This window comes from Leuciscus leuciscus (assembly GCF_965113295.1).
Source record: "Leuciscus leuciscus genome assembly, chromosome: 24".
Lineage (NCBI taxonomy): Eukaryota > Metazoa > Chordata > Actinopteri > Cypriniformes > Leuciscidae > Leuciscus > Leuciscus leuciscus.
In genome coordinates this window covers 27244296-27260734 of record NC_138723.1, presented here as the reverse complement: position 1 = coordinate 27260734, position 16439 = coordinate 27244296, and the positions used below count along the sequence as shown (strand labels likewise).

General features: G+C 37.4%; 3 protein-coding genes across 7 annotated transcripts; 2 read left to right on the top strand and 1 right to left on the bottom strand.

Moving 5' to 3' along the window:
- Positions 1–1326: 1326 nt before the first annotated feature.
- Positions 1327–10851, bottom strand: cryba4 (crystallin, beta A4). 5 transcript variants are annotated; one of them, XM_082157448.1, is made up of 6 exons: positions 10028–10851; positions 3900–3946; positions 3513–3631; positions 1981–2122; positions 1658–1800; positions 1327–1560 (listed from the first exon to the last, which is right to left on the bottom strand). In XM_082157448.1, the coding sequence occupies exons 2-6, from the start codon at positions 3936–3938 to the stop codon at positions 1413–1415; spliced, it is 591 nt and encodes a 196-aa protein (XP_082013574.1). In that variant the 5' UTR covers positions 3939–3946; positions 10028–10851; the 3' UTR covers positions 1327–1412. The 5 variants fall into 5 exon arrangements, with proteins under 5 accessions (XP_082013574.1, XP_082013577.1, XP_082013576.1 ...); XM_082157451.1 differs by having other exon boundaries at positions 3900–3943; XM_082157450.1 differs by lacking the exon at positions 10028–10851 and adding an exon at positions 7904–8002.
- Positions 6580–9140, top strand: crybb1 (crystallin, beta B1). The gene is given in 7 exon segments (XM_082157447.1): positions 6580–6982; positions 6986–7045; positions 7318–7464; positions 7936–8054; positions 8253–8385; positions 8462–8604; positions 8689–9140. Coding segments are annotated over 7 exon segments (876 nt in total). The 5' UTR covers positions 6580–6886; the 3' UTR covers positions 8867–9140.
- Positions 9634–16014, top strand: acads (acyl-CoA dehydrogenase short chain). The gene is made up of 10 exons (XM_082157446.1): positions 9634–9724; positions 10862–11025; positions 11126–11275; positions 12455–12566; positions 12733–12884; positions 13083–13253; positions 14108–14245; positions 14317–14412; positions 14593–14649; positions 15491–16014. The coding sequence occupies exons 1-10, from the start codon at positions 9697–9699 to the stop codon at positions 15641–15643; spliced, it is 1221 nt and encodes a 406-aa protein (XP_082013572.1). The 5' UTR covers positions 9634–9696; the 3' UTR covers positions 15644–16014.
- Positions 16015–16439: the final 425 nt, after the last annotated feature.

Genomic DNA, 16439 nt, shown 5'->3' with positions numbered 1-16439 from the left:
TGTACAAGGCTACTCTCATTCACCGCTATGGAAGTTTACCCAACTATGATGACTTTTACGCTTCTGAGAAACCCGGGAAATGTGAAAAGGGTCGATAGCTAGTTTCTTCTAATTTTATGCTAATTTTATATAATACAAAGACAAAGTATAGTGTTATAAACCTACATACATTTAACTTTTTTATTATTATTATTATTATTACTTAAAATTTAAATATATTAAAAAAACGTTGCAGGATTTACGACGTTGATGACCGTTAAAACGCGTCATCACATTCTGTGAAAAGGGTCAATAGTAGACTGTGGGCTGTATAGACAGCCTTGAATCTCTATTCAGTTTGATTTTATTTACATTTTATCACGGCTTTTGACTGAAATATATGTCAGAATTGTTGTTTAAATACATTTTGTTTTATTTCTCTTTTTTTCACATTTCTCTCGACTCTTAATTTACGCAGTGTATACTCTCTCTTTAAATAAAAGCGAAAGCACGCAAAAAATAAAATAAAAAACGAAGCACGCATAACTTCAAAGCCTACTACGGCGAAGGCTTGAGTTATGCATATTAAATAGATTCTGCTGACGTTGCTTAGTAACCTTCCTGAAGCGCCCATTCACGGTACCTCATTAATATTCATAAGTCAAGCCTTCTCCATAAAAGGACTTTTTAATTCGCTGTCTGAATAGCGCCCACGCAACTTTCAGCAAATCAAATGGGCCTACTGACGTACGTCACATTACGTAATTAATATTCATAACCCATGGCTACATCATAGTAGGAAAGTCTAGTGTCTTCGCTCGCTGCGCCATGTTATCTAAATAAAATCGTCGTGTAAGTGCATCCCACCTCTTTTATCAACCCTGCATCTAGAATTTTTTGTTTGTTTTATTGTTTGGGTTTCTTATTTAAATTCCTGGTCATATGATTTAATCTGACAAACAATGGCATTTAAACAAAAGTCATCCTAAGGTACAAGTTAAGTCATGTTATGAACTGTTTTCGTGCTAAATATATTTGGTTTCTCATTAAACCTGATTCTTTTTTATTGCATGCCTCTCTTATTTGTAATCATTTGGCTTGTAGGTTTATTGCTCCCTCTGACGGAAAAAGGGTGAAAGTGCATTTTATTTCCCTCCATGATTAAAGGCAGAGACTAAATGCATTCTTCACAAAACCAGTTTCAAACTATTTGTAATAAAAGGCACACCATTTATTATTATTTTTAAGTGTCCAAAAAGCCTCACTATTGCTTTGAGGTTTCAGTAAATGCACTCTGCTGTTTTATTTATTTATATTTTTGGACACAGATCTATAACAGGAGGTCAGTGAGGTTTAAGAAAGACAGTTTATTTAGCATCGGGCAGAAAGGGGCATGAGAGTTTTTGCAAGGAGAGAGGGCAAGGAGAAATCCGTTACTGCTGGATACGACGGATGGACTGGATCTGAGGGGTCTGGGAATGGGAGCCAAACTCCCTGAAGTGTTTGTACTCCCCACAGTGGCGGTCACACTCCATGATATACTGGTATCCACGATAACCAGGGAACTGGTAGCACACAAACCTGTCGCATGCAGAGAGAAGAATGCATTGGTGAACAAACAAAGCATGAAATGGAAGCATTGAGGGGGAAAAATAGAAGAAGCCATGCAGATACTCACGATCCGGACTGAACACGCAGAGAACCGACTTCGTTGTTGCACCATCCCATAGCCTGAAGAGAAGGGTAATCGTCACTGAGCTCTCCCTTGCGGCCCAGGAAGTTCTCCATCTCATAGATAGTCATTCTGCACTCCCTGTGGTTCTGGATACAATCATATCAAACATAATGACATGGAGCATTTCTCTCTCTCTCAATGCATTACTCAAAATGATGGTTGCAATATGAATTAATTGCAATCATTGTGGATATTGTTATAGAAAACCAATGCAAAATGGCAGGTTGGGTCAATTATGTATGATGTGGTTTGTTAAGTGAACTTACAGCGCAGGAAATGGGTCTGAAGGAGGTCATTCTCTCGATGTGGTAAGCATTGCTTCCCCCGAAGGCATCGCACTGAGGGTACTCTCCACGCTCCAGCACAAACTGCTGACCCTGGTAAGAGCCGTGCTCGTAGCCCACCCACCTGAAGGGAAACGCAGGGTGAAGACAGGAGCTTTGGCAGAACTTGTGGACCACAGTGTTGTTATGGTTTACTACAGTAGGTTACACTTTATTTAAAGGCGTCTAATAATTATGCATTCAAGTGCTGAGTAATATTAAGTAATTACTCAGCTTACTATACTATAGGGTTAGGGTAGGATTGGTTAGGGTAGGATTAGGGTTAGTTGCATGTAATTATGCATAATTTATAGTTATTACTATAGTAACTACATGTAACATTATGTAACAATGACACTGTAAAATGAAGTGTTACCATTAACTAAAACTAAGACTATTAAAAATACTGTTTGTTAACTGAAATAAAGCTAACATTTAAATACATATAGGCATATTAGATGAAAAACTAGAAATGCTGCCTTGGTTTAGGTTGAAGTACTGAAGTAACTAAATCTGGACAAATGTAAAGCTTAATAGAAATATTAAAAGACTAAGAAAAATTATGAAAGCACATAACACACTAAAAATAAAAGCGAATGCAAATGCAAATTAAACATGATATTTTGAAATAGAAGACTGTCTTGTAAAACATTCTCCAATGATCTTTGAGAAATCGTTTTTTACTGTGCACTAAAATTCAACAAGGAGAAAGGCTTGCACACATAACAGTAGATTTCTTACAAAAAAAAACTTTTTTTCAGAGGCCAAACAAGACAAAATTGTTCAGTGCAAGGACAAAATGTTTTCTATTCACATTATCATCAGTGTAAAATAACACTTGTGGCATCAGTACATGGATAGGCCCATGAACATTTCATTTCAGACTGTCCTTGTACATCAAAACTTCTTAAGTGACCTCTCTGCTCAAAAAAATGCCACATGAAATAAGGACACGGTTGTGAAACAAACCCCTGATGACCAAGAATCACCATTACTGTTACTCATACCAAGGGTTAGCGATTTTAACAAGCCATTAACCTTAGATATTAAACTTCTGGCACTTAACTAGCACTGTTTGTTATACAACATGAATGATAAGCAGACTTACTTTAAGGGCGAGACCTGAGCCAAATTTAGAGAACTGGGCTTTTTTGACTAAGAAACCACTGAGAATATGGTAGCAAAACTCCCTAGCAACCTACTAGAATAACTCAACATGCGTAGAACTATTTACAACAAATAGAAGCAAATGCATAGCAACGCCTTGGCAACCACCTACAACTCTCCAGCATCATAACAGTGAGTTCTGCATGGATACTCGAATTTTCTTCAGAAAAAAACTAAACAAAGTGAGCTGTTTTTCGAGTGTGTGAAGGGTCAAATCATGGTTTGTGTGATCCGGAGTCACAGTTAGTCTAAATAATTGGCACAAACCTCTGGAACTATGGAACAAAGACTTTGGAGAAAACACTCACGCTCCGCTCTCCACTCTCAATGAGCGCACGGACTCGAAACCGAACTCCATGACATTGCAGCACTCTGAGGTGAACTCATGGTGACGACCCTGGAAGCACTCCTCGTCGTACACGATGATCTGGAAGACAGAGTTTGGACACCTTTAAAGATTTCAACCGCACAATTAAGACTTGCATGTTTTGGAAAAGACCAAATGGGATGTGAACTACTATAAAAGTTCAACACCAGTGGTTGCATATCAAGAATTATACTAGCGAATTACAGATAACAGCACTCTTGAGCACTTGCTATCATTATGCAATCTATTCAGACTTGTGTAAGATTCTTTGGAAAATGAAATCTTGTTTTGCAGATCCTGATGCGTGACAGCACTGTGTCAAGCGTACCTTCCAATGGCCAGAGAACTTGGTGCAATGGTGAGTCATCTTGTCTGCTAGAAAACAAAGAGCAAGTTTGTACAAGTCAAATTAGCAGATTAAACGTATAATTAGTCTATTAACCTGACAAACAAATGCCAAAATCATATCTCAAAACATGCTGAGAATGCAGGTGAGCAGCTAAATGAGATTTTGCATGACCAGAAGTTGTGACTAAACTGAGTCATTCTCTAGTTCTCGGAGCAAATGAGAGGAAAGCCTCTCTAAATGAAGCCGAGGCCGGTGGCGGTGTGAACGTATGAGGGAGGTGGGGGACAGACAACGGGCCCGTAGCGGAGAAGAACTCACCTCGCTTCGATGCCCTTGGGACGTCCTGATGTGAGAGTGAAAGCTGGGCATGTGCATCTACCCTTTTAAAGCCTCCCCTGGCAAAGGGCCCAGTAAAAGCCCCGGGTCAGCAGCGAGGGAGGAGCCTGCCATTGTCCAGCTGACAAAGGAGGGGTTAAATCTATACAGCTGGAGAAGTGCAAACGCCACACTATCCCCGCCGGGCCAGTCTCTGCGCCCAGGCCTGGACACTCAGACCTGGATACACTCGAGTCACATGCACATACATGTTAAGGGCCGACGCGGATCTGAGACGGTGTCATGCTCAGGGAGAGATGTGGTGTTCTTGGGGTCTCGTTCCACTATGATGCTCTTGTTTTGGCTCGGTGAATGCGTTAAAAAGAATGATTGATGGCAGGGGAGCTCACTGCATGTCTACAGTTATGCTATGAAGATGTCATGCACTTACAGTAATAAAAGAAATTCAATTGTTTAAAATGTTTGCATGTGTGCTGTAAGTAACGATGCAAAAATAATGTTTCAAAATGCCCCTTGTTCACTAGAAAAATTTGGCAAATATAAATAATTTAAACATATAGATATCATTTGAATATGGAAAAAAAATTATTTAGATCCCTATAATTTTTAATAGTTTCACGTAGTTGAAAAAGTGGGGGGAAAAGCTATTTACACGCTTTAAAAAAACATTGAAAAATTAAAATTATGTATTAATCATCTTACATATTCTAGATTTTTCTTTTCAGGTGAAAAATAGAAATCTAATGCAGTCGGTAAGATTTTTTTTAATGCCTTTTTTTAATGTTATTATTCTCTTATGCTCACCAAGCCTGCATTTATTTGATCAAAAATACTGAATATTGTGAAATATTATATAATAACTATTTTCTATTTAAATGTATTTTAAAATGTCATTTATTCCTGTGATCAAAGCTGAATTTACTCCAGTATTCAGAGTCACACGATCCTTCAGAAATCTGAAATGGTGATTTGCGGCTCAAGAAACATTTATTATTCTGATGTTAAAAACAGTTGTGCAGTTTAATACAGCATTTATTTGAAATATAAATCTTTTGTAACATTATGTCTTTACTGCACTATTGATCAATTTAATGCATCCTCGCTGAATAAAAAACCAATGCTTTAGAACGATAGTGTCTGGTATTGTAATATTATTTGTCGCATTTATCTATTTATTGTCATCATATGTGTTATTATTTATTTAATTCAGAACTGGCATTTCCATATAGTCTCAGAAACACAGGGAAAACCTGACAGAAATAAGTTAATCACTTGTTTTTATCAGTAAAACACAGAGTTCTGGCATTTAATCATTGCAAATAAAGGACATATAATTTAAAATTAAACAAACAAAAAATGTGACTGACAAAACAACTCTAATAAAAAACGTTTTATTTGTATATATCACATTTCCTATATAAAAATGCAGCTCAAGTTCATGTCAAGAAAACAACAACATTTACAACCGGTATATAAATGAAGATAAAAACAGTAAAAGCCTCCTATAAAGCTAAATCAAGGTTCGTAGGCTGCTCCTATTTTTCAAAGGTTATTTCTAATCATTCAGAGAGTCAGTGAGGAGAGATACATTGCAGTTGTTACAGGGCTATTGCAGCATTCATTTCAGAAGATTGTAGCCGTAAATCTCCCAGCGCAGGTTCAAAGAGTGCCAGTGAGATTCTGTGCAAGTCCATGTGGAATCCTTCAGTTGCATAACAAGCTCATTCTGCATCTGCTATCACACTACATTTAAAGACACAGGCATGTTTTAAAAATGCCATTTAACATGTAATATCAATTCAAAGAAATCATGGGAAACACAATGATTCCCGATCCCAATCATTCAGTTTCTCATTATTTCTTTTAGGCTTAATATTATTGTATTTTTCGATATGATATATAGACGTTTCTTTTCTTATGGCCAGTAGTATGCCCCAATAGTAATAATAATAATATTAACTTAATATTAAATATGTGTTAGATATAATATTTAATATGTAGCTATATATACAACATCCATACTACAATATTTTTTTTATAAATATTTTTTTTAATAGGCCTACTACATTTATTATTTTCATATTTTTCAGTGATTTTGTTTTATATATATATATATATATATATATATATAGCATATATATATATATTTACATAACAAAATCAATGAAAAATATGATATTTTTCCCCAAAAAATCAATATTTTTTAATAAATATTATTTTTAGAACTACATTTATTATTTTCATATTTTTCATAATTTCTTTTAATATATTTACATAACAAAATCAATGAAAAATATGAAAATAATAATTGTACTTACAATTTAAATAAATATTATATTATTATATTATGTAAAATTTGTTGTTCTCCAACAATGTTAGTAAACATCAAGAATGCATTTGAAATAAGAGTGTAACTCTGATGCAAACATCACATCAGTTATACTCTAGAGAGTCAGAGAGCAGAGTAGAGTGGATTAGCATCACGTGACCTCTGACCTGTGTGTGTACGTTTCGTCCATATGTAGCCTATAGCATAGAGTGTAGGCTAAAGGGGAAAGTGCTATTGTCAGGGCTTTCCATTGACAGTAAAATGCTTACAGGCGCTCAGGGAGGGCCTTCTGGGCTATGCGATGACCCTGCGGCTTTGGCACGGGCAAACTCTGATGACGACGTGTTTCTATTGTACGCCGAGCGCCTCTGCACTCCCCTTGCCAGGGTATAAAAGCTAGAGCACTGGTCAGAGGGGGCCAGCACGAGCCAGCCATCCCAGCACAGCTGTACTCAAGCAGGTAAGAGCCCAGGTCAAGTGGATACAGCTACAGCTGGGAGTCCCTCACTATTATCTCATGGATGTAGTATAGGGAATTGCCCTGGATTCACTTATTTTTCTGTTTTGGTTTTTGTGGGATTGAAAGCAGCCATTTTAAATGCAAAGCCCAAACCCTACCATCCCTAACATTCAACCCCTGTCCCACAACACCAGCCCTGATGGATATTTTGGAGTATGTGCACCAATTTCAAGCCTCATGACCTTTCCCACCCTTTGCTCTTCCTCCCACAGACGTTCTTGAACCCCTTCACCATGTCTCAGACCACCAAGTCCGCCTCCAACCAGGGCACTGATGCCAAGGACAAGGGAGCTCCCGCCCCTGCCCCCACCAACAAGGCCCTCAAGACCGGAGACCCCGGATTCATGGGGAACTACAAAGTAAGTATCTGCGTTCAGCTGGTTTGAAGGACTGGATTTGGGCAGACAAACCACCTACTGACATTTAAGTAATGTTGGGATTAGCATGAAACCTACACTCTTAAAAAAAAAAAAAAATCAATGGTTCCATGAAGACCCTTTAATATCCATTCCAAAAAATTATTCTTAAGATTATTCAAATGTTCTTTTAAGAACTGTTCTCTGCGGAATCAAAAGGAGTCTTCAGCAATCTTAAAAATAACAGTTCTTTATTTGCATATAAAGTTCCATTTAGAACCTTTAGCCTCCATGGAAACTTTATAGTGGAAAAAAGGTTCTCAAGATTATTATATAAATGTTCTTCACACTAAGAAAAATTGAAGATGCTTCCCAAAAAGGTTCACTGCAAAAAAGATGATTAGAGACTATCCATGAAGTCAATAGTGAGTAAGTGGGATACCTGCTCATGGTCTACGTCTTCTACTCTTGCAGATCTTCCTGTTCGACCAGGAGAACTTCCAGGGCAGGATGATGGAGGTCCAGAATGAGTGCATGAACGTTTGTGAACGCGGAATGGACAGAGTCCGCAGTATCATTGTTGAGTGCGGCCCGTAAGTCACTGACCGATGGATTGTGTCTAATGTGGATGAGAAAAGCATAAATCAGTGTTATTTTAGGATCATTGAGATACTATTATAGAGTTTATTTAGTTGGTACCATCCTTTCCCTTCCAAACTCATGCTGTCATCCCTTCTCCCCCCCTCATCCACTGTCTGGTACACATCTCTCCATGATGTGCATGTCTTCAGCTTTGTTGCCTTCGAGCAGACTAACTTCCGTGGCGAGATGTTCATCCTGGAGAAGGGCGAGTATCCTCGCTGGGACACCTGGTCAAACAGCTACCGCAGTGATTGTCTCATGTCCCTCAGACCCATCCGCATGGTACGACACTTCGCAACTTCTCCTTTACACTACCTGAATTTAAATGCATGCTTCTAATGGGTCATACTGCCTACAGGACCCCATGGAGCACAAGATCTGCCTGTTTGAGCTGTCCGACTTCAACGGCAACAAGATGGAGATCCAGGAGGATGACGTGCCAACCCTGTGGGCGCATGGCTTCTGCGACAGAGTGGGCAGCGTGAAGGTCCCCGGTGGAGCGTGAGTAACACATCAAAACTAACCAAACAGCAATAATATCCCATCTTTCACACATTCTGAATGACTCTCTTCCTCTTTTTAAAGTTGGGTGGGATACCAGTACCCCGGCTACAGAGGATACCAGTATCTGTTTGAGTGCGGAGACTACAGACACTACAACGAGTTTTGCGCCTTCCAGCCTCAGATTCAGTCCATGCGCCGTGTGAGGGACATGCAGTTCCACCAGCGCGGCTGCTTCAATCTGACCGCCGCTAAACAGTGAACAGTGAACTTGCAGCATAGCAACTAGCCTTCTCATGGCACTTTTTATCCCCGTTCCTCCCCCTTTTCTCTGACTTCTCCCACCCCAGAATAGATTCATTTAAATGGTCCAGGACATAAAACTGACTTTTTATGATGCCAATAATAAACATGTTTTGGAAAAATAAGAAACGCTGACTTGTCTTGTTACTCTTTCCTAATTTTGTCATTAGCATTAATCATCAGTAACATTAAAGAACGCAATACAAATACACAATTCATTAGGCTAAAAAACTTTTTTAAAAAAGCTATTTTTGTGTAAAAAACAAGCAAAAAAAACAAACAAAATTTAATGGAAAAAATATTCCATCATTCAAATATAATATAATATAATATAATATAGGGTTAATAATATGTTCTAAATGTATATATAAATAATAAATCAAATATACATTTATTTAAAACATTGTAATATAACCCTTTAGAAATATTTTATTTTATCTAGACATTTCAAATAAAATAAATTAACATTATTATGTAAATTTAAATATAATAAATTAATGTAAACTCAAATCATGATAAGTTGAAGTGCCATGTAAATACTGTTATATTCACAAATTTAGTCTAATGTCTTTAGTATTGCAATATGCAGTTTTTCTTTGAAATTTATCTTGCTCTCTTTTACTATGATTTCAGTGCTTTGAAACCTTAATTTACTTTCACATTTCGAATGCATATACATTAAGAAAATGTATTTTAAACTTAAAATAATAACATCGGCGTAACGTCATGATCACATGACATGACCGCTTCCTGTTTGCCTGTTGCGAAAGCAGACCTATTAGAGCCAAGATGGCGGCGCTTTTCAAAGCACGGAGAGGTCAGTAGAGTTACTGATTATTACTGTATGTTTACACCAGTGTCATCACAGCTCATGAGCGACTCTGTCTGCGTGTAATATACCGCTGGATGCATTTGCAGCTGCTTCATTAAAGGGACCAGTGCAGAATTATTCTAAGCACATCAAAGTGCACAAACATTTGACTGTCTGAATCTCTTTTGGAAATGTAATAAATATTAACATAGAATTATTCCCTTTATATGACGCTGTTTCGGCTAGGACTTAATTTAAGACAACAAACTAGTCATCGAATAGAATAAGAAGATCATGTGCAGTGCTTACCTTATTAAAATGAACTTGAAATGGCTTCTCCATTATAATGCATGAACACGTTATTATATATGAAATGTTAGTTTACTGTGTTCGTGTTATTTTGGATGGTTATTGTCATTTATGGGTTTAATCTTTACCCTGACAGGTGACAGCTGACTGTTTCATTTCAATTTCATAACAAATGTCACTCAGGGTCCTGATTTAAAGAAAAATCACACATTGTGAACTTCGATTTGTTATATGAAAGGATTTAACCATATACACAAACAACACTACACTTTAATGCTCTTTTTAACATTAAAGCTATTATGGACAGTGCGCGCAAGCTCTCCATGATCTTTCACCTACTTTTATTCCGCAGGTTCTGCGCATGCGCGTGAACTTTTAGGTGTGCAGTGGTGAAAGTCCTCACAGTTTTTTTTTTTATAAATCAAATATAAATACATGTCCCAGTTACACTTATTGTTGTCGCATTTTCCTGGTTAAATATTACCTTACATTACATAAAAAAATAAATTCTATTTTGGAGGTTTACAATGTTATTAATGGTCTATTTATCAAAACCAAGTATAATTCTCATCAAGTTAGTGTTTTAAGCAGTTTTACATTTATTCCAAAATAATAACTAAAGGCAGTAACAATTTAAACAATATATTTTATTTGTGAACTGATGTTCAGCTGTTCTTTTTAATAGAATAAAACTTATTTTCGGGTCATCTAAACAGTAAACACTGGTGACAGACACTGGTAGCATTAATTGCTCTCTTAAGTTGTTTTTATCATTATTCATTTGAAAATTCATACAGTATATGCTGATATCATCCCCGTTTCTCTATCCATCAGCTCTAGGCATGGCGGTAGGCCATGGCGTTCGCTGTTTGACCCAGTTGGCGGAGCTGCCAGAGCTGCACCAGATGATGAGGCAGACGTGTAGAGACTACGCCCAAAAGGAACTTGCGCCCATCGCTGCCCAGCTGGACAAAGATCACATGTTCCCAGCCAAACAGGTAAAAGAAACCTCCGCCATGGAGCGCCACAGTCTACAATAGTCACTGCCTCTTGATCTGAGCATATGAGGATGACTGTGGTTGATCTTGACCGGTGTAGGTTCAGGAACTCGGAGCGATGGGAGTCATGGCTGTCGAGGTGCCAGAGAGTCTGGGTGGAGCTGGGATGGATTATCTCGCGTACTGTCTCGCTGTGGAGGAGCTGAGCAGAGGATGTGCCTCGACTGGAGTAATCGTCAGTGTGAATAATGTGAGTCGCCTTTTACTCGCGCCACGTCCAAAACCAGACACATTCTTCCCTACTATATGTCTGAAAAACAGTACGCCGACAGAGTATTTTGTCCGAATACATAGCTAAAAGTACCCCGATGACCTACTACTTCTGCCGAGATTCTGAGGTGTGCGTTCGATGGACACTTTATTGTCCCATGAGACCATGGGTGAGGATTTATGAATGGCAGTGAAGTGATGCAACTGATGCAGTAGGTCACATGCTAATGACAACATGGTGGATGTACAGTAGTACATCCGAATTTCACTCATACTACACACATTCATACTACATAGAACATTTTTAATGCTGAAACAATAACTTTTTTAATGCTCAAAATGTAAGTTACATACATAAGTATATCTTCTATACTTATAATTCTGCTGAAACATCTACCTTTACTTAAAGGGGTCCTATCAACATCGCAAATCTAGTCAAGTTTTTAATATTGTCATATATTTTATCCCTCTCTCGATATTTTTTCCCTCTTTTGGAAAGTCGTTGAAACGCTATCGTGGATTTCTTTTAGAGCAAATACAAAAATTATATTTGCTGTCGCCTCCCATTCACCGCTATAGAAGTTTACCCAACTATGACGACTTATGCTTCTGATAACCCCGGAAATGCTTTTTTACATTTTCATGTTTCTTTAGTGTGTAATGTTGCTGTTTCAGCTTGAAAAAGCTCTGCAAAGTCACAAAGCACAAAGTCCCTCCAGCAGGAGTTATACATATATATACATATATATCAGTGCCACTGTTTCTGAACTCCCTAAAACGCCACCATTGCAGTCTTGAGTTTTCTTCCTGGAACGAATACGTCACAATATTCCTCATTTAAAATTAAAAAAATTGGAAAATATATATATTGTTTGGAACATTAAAGGTCCCCTTTAAGATTATGGTTAAACAACAAACACATGCAATGCCCATATTAAATCTATTTCAAAATATACCAAAATCAGCCAAAAATACACCGCTAAAAATACAATTCCAATCTTTAAATTCATTTTGGGTCATTGCAAAACATATTATTAGGGGAAAAAAAATTGTAATATATTTTCTCATTTGAAACAGTTCAAACAAAATATATTTTCAGTTTGTAAAATGTCCTTAAGCTTCACTGTTAACAACATATTTAGCAAATATTTGTTTTTAGTCACTGTACCTGGGTCCAGTTCTGAAATTTGGCACAGAAGAACAGAAAAAGCAGTGGATTACACCCTTCACCACCGGGGAAAAAGTGGGCTGTTTCGCTCTGAGTGAACCAGGTAAACACGACTGTATTTCCGTGAGCTCTGAAAAACACAGGTGCGATGTCACACACTATCCATAGATCCATAGAGTTGTCGTGTTTACAGTAACATCAGTGATTTCAACTGTGTGTGGTATGAAATGTGCTAAAGATGTGTTTTTGTTTGGTGTTGTTGCTATAAGGAAACGGCAGCGATGCAGGTGCAGCATCAACACTGGCCCGGCAGGAGGGAGACGAGTGGATTCTGAACGGAACAAAAGCCTGGATAACCAACTGCTGGGACGCCTCCGCCACCGTCGTTTTTGCCACAACAGACAAGAGCCTAAAACACAAGGTGCTAGTTGCAATGATGAATGAACCAATCTGAAAAAGATTGATTATACAGAATAATTGTAATTAATGTTTTTTTTTTATTTCAGAAAAATGTGAATAGCCATTTGATTTGGTATTCAAGGGGTGAATAGGGGAAATTTTCAAATAAGAAATATATTTATAATTATTTCAGTATGGTAATGTTTTTTTTATTCTACAGGGAATTAGTGCCTTCCTAGTGCCAATGCCTCATCCGGGGTTGTCTTTAGGGAAGAAAGAAGACAAACTGGGAATTCGAGCTTCATCCACTGCCAATATAATTCTGGAAGACTGCCGCGTCCCACTCGGCAACATGCTGGGAGAGCGAGGAATGGGCTTTAAAATTGCAATGGTATGATTTTAACAAGCTGTTGTCATGCCAGTGTTTTTCTCCTATATGTAAAAATGATTCAAGCTAACTTAAAATGCTTCTATAAGTTACTGTAAATAAAACCATTTAATTTTAGGCAAGTTATAAAACTAAAGCACTAGAGTTGCATGATTAATCGTTCAAAAATCTGCGATTTCATTTCTAAATGACAACAATTCGCCTTTGTCTATTAAACCTTTGACAAAATCACAGCAGAATATTCAGATCTGTGTTGGCGCTGCCGCTGATGTCATGTGTAGGTATGAAACATACAGTTTTCAACCATACAGTTATTTCTGTGTTACAAATGTTCATATTATCACATAAGAACTGGGATAAAAGGTTATAGTTCGGCTATAAACACTGATGTCTACGGAAGCGATCAAAATAGAGCAAATCCCCTTTAGAAAGTAACATAGCGCTTCAAATATTGATTGTATTAATTACATTATTACGCCAGTAGGTGGCGACAAGTGACTCTTAAAACATTTGTCATTGAATCATTCATTAAAGAGTTTGTTCAAATAAAGAAAGTGAAGTATTTTAGAGTGAGTCATTGAATCATTCATTCAAACTTAAAAAAATTAATAATTCAGATTAATTATACATTTTAAAGAAACTGCTGCAATTACCATTTCGTCAGAACCTCTAGTAAATTACAGATTATTTTGTTAAATTATATGTTCAGAATTGTGAATCGTGATCTCTGTTTTAAACAAAGAAAACGTGATTCTCAATTTATCCAGAAACGTGCAGCTCTATAAAGCACTTTCACACTTGCTTTGTTTACTGGTGATCTAATGCAGATGTTTTACATCTAATGGCTTCTCTAACAGCAAACTCTGGACAGCGGGCGGCTTGGTATCGCAGCGCAGGCTATTGGTATCGCGCAGGCAGCGCTGGACTGTGCGGCTGATTACGCTCATAAAAGAACGGCTTTCGGCTCTCCGATTGGAAAATTGCAGGCAATACAGGTAAGGAAGGAAGTGGGAAAGTTTAGTGTTTTCATCTTTCACCTGCGATGATCTATAAATGCCTCTTTCAGTTTAAACTGGCAGACATGGCCTTGGCCACAGAAAGCGCTCGTCTTCTCACCTGGAAAGCTGCAATGCTGCGGGATGCAAAGAAACCTTTTACTAAGGTTAGTGTGTCTTCTCATAAAAAAACGATTGTAAAATTCATGGTACATGTGCTATCTGATTGTTTATACTTGATAAAACTCAAAATACCCTAGAGACCGCATAAGAAACTCCCTAGTAGACACTGTTAAAAATCTAGCTTATAAATATGTACTGTATATATGTGTTTCTTTGTTCTCCAGGAAGCTGCCATGGCTAAACTGGCTGCATCTGAAGCTGCTACCTTTGTCTCCCATCAGGTAATCATACAGAAATGTTGTATATTGTATACAGGGCTTGACATTAACACCTGCCAAATGCGTGTGTATTTCAGCAGTGGCGTGTAACGCAGTCACTCCTACTAGCCACTTTGGCGGGTTGAGTTTTATATATAATATATACATTTTTCAAATGTAGTCTTTTAAAAAGGCATCTGAAATAATAAACAAAGAGCAATGTAGTGTTGCCAGAAATATAGATTTTTCCGCTACATATCAATACTGAAATATCTGAAACGCTTCCAGTTCTCATTTTCCGCATAATAGATACACAATAACCAGATACACGATACCAGCAGCGCTTTCTCTCTCTCTCATCTCTCCGACAGACACACAAACCCGTCTCCCCTCACTCACTCGTTTCTTGTGGGTGATACAGGGCTTGAATTTAATGACTGACATAAATTGAATTTAATGAATTTAAACACAAAATAATGACTGGGAAAAATGCTGGTCTTGGCGAGTATTCATGTAAACACAGTCAGTTATGTTTTAAGTGAACATGAACAGTTGAGAAAGAAAACGTATGTGTAACAGTATAATGGATCCGTGCATTAGGTCTTAAAGTGACAGCAGCCTAATAAACGTTCTGCCAATTAATGATATAATATAAAAAATATCTATATGGCAGTCTTTCCCCATGGTATCGATGTCAAAACTGTGGCCAGTGATAATGCTGAGTGACTAGTAACTTAAGAAAACCACTAGCCACAGAGCAAAAAAGTTAATGTCAAGCCCTGATTGTATACATTTTTATTTCTAAAGCAAGAAACATTCACACATCATAGATCCAGTAACATGAGTATTTTGTTTAAATGCGAAGGCCATCCAGGTTCTGGGCGGAATGGGTTACGTCACAGACATGCCTGCTGAGAGACACTACCGAGACGCCCGCATCACAGAAATCTATGAAGGCACCAGTGAGATCCAGAGATTAGTCATTGCAAACAGCATTCTCAAGGAATATCAACAGTAGAAGAGCTGATGTCCACGCCAACTCGCTCTTCAAAACACTTGTTATGTTACAGTGCCTGGATTGGTTGAACTATTACTGTGATTGGCCAGTGCTGAAAGAAGGAACGCCTGTATTGATGTTGCTCTATCTGATTCTGAGTGACATAAGACGGTTTAAAGTGCATTTTCATATTTGTGCCACAAGAGTGCAGTAGAGTGTCTGGATCTTTTGCATTGAATCATACTAGAGCACCAGCCATAAGGACTAACTTCAGTTTGACATAAAGAACTTTGCTGATTTCACTGGGGATTGAAATGCATATCTAATTGTACATAATGAATTTGTTATGCATTTTAAAAATAAATAATAATATACAATTTTATTACTACAAATTATCTGAAGTTTTTATTGTAACAGCAAATATTCCTCTGCAGAAAATTCCCTACTTATAGTTTTTACTCTTAGTTCTAGGTAAATTATTCATGACATGGGACACAGTTTTGAAACTGCTTACATGCACAGGCAGATGTTCCAGATGTTTCTTTGGACAATTTAAATTACAATGCTGGAAATTATCGACAAATTTCAGTGGGCTTCTAAAGTCTTGAGATCATTAGCGAAAATGCTTCTGTTTTGCCTTTTTTAGCTTTCATAGCAGACGATGAAATATTTCTTATTCATTATACATAATTACTTAACTGTTTTATGTTTTCAGTATCGTAAAACAATTTATTTCCAGGTTTATGTGAATTTTTTTTGCATATGGTTTAATTTAAACAATTTATATCTTTAACCCCTTCAGACTTGTTTTTTTTTT

Bases quoted from the DNA above. Each gene is read 5' to 3' on its own strand.
- cryba4 (XM_082157448.1), bottom strand. From the start codon at position 3,938: ATGACTCACCATTGCACCAAGTTCTCTGGCCATTGGAAG. The intron at 1,801-1,980 runs GTAAGTTCACTT...GATTGTATCCAG, and splicing joins TCAGACCCATTTCCTGCGCT to AACCACAGGGAGTGCAGAAT. The intron at 1,561-1,657 runs GTGAGTATCTGC...TGCATGCGACAG, and splicing joins CTGCGTGTTCAGTCCGGATC to GTTTGTGTGCTACCAGTTCC.
- acads (XM_082157446.1), top strand. From the start codon at position 9,697: ATGGCGGCGCTTTTCAAAGCACGGAGAG. The intron at 9,725-10,861 runs GTCAGTAGAGTT...TCTATCCATCAG, and splicing joins GCTTTTCAAAGCACGGAGAG to CTCTAGGCATGGCGGTAGGC. The intron at 14,413-14,592 runs GTTAGTGTGTCT...TTTGTTCTCCAG, and splicing joins CAAAGAAACCTTTTACTAAG to GAAGCTGCCATGGCTAAACT.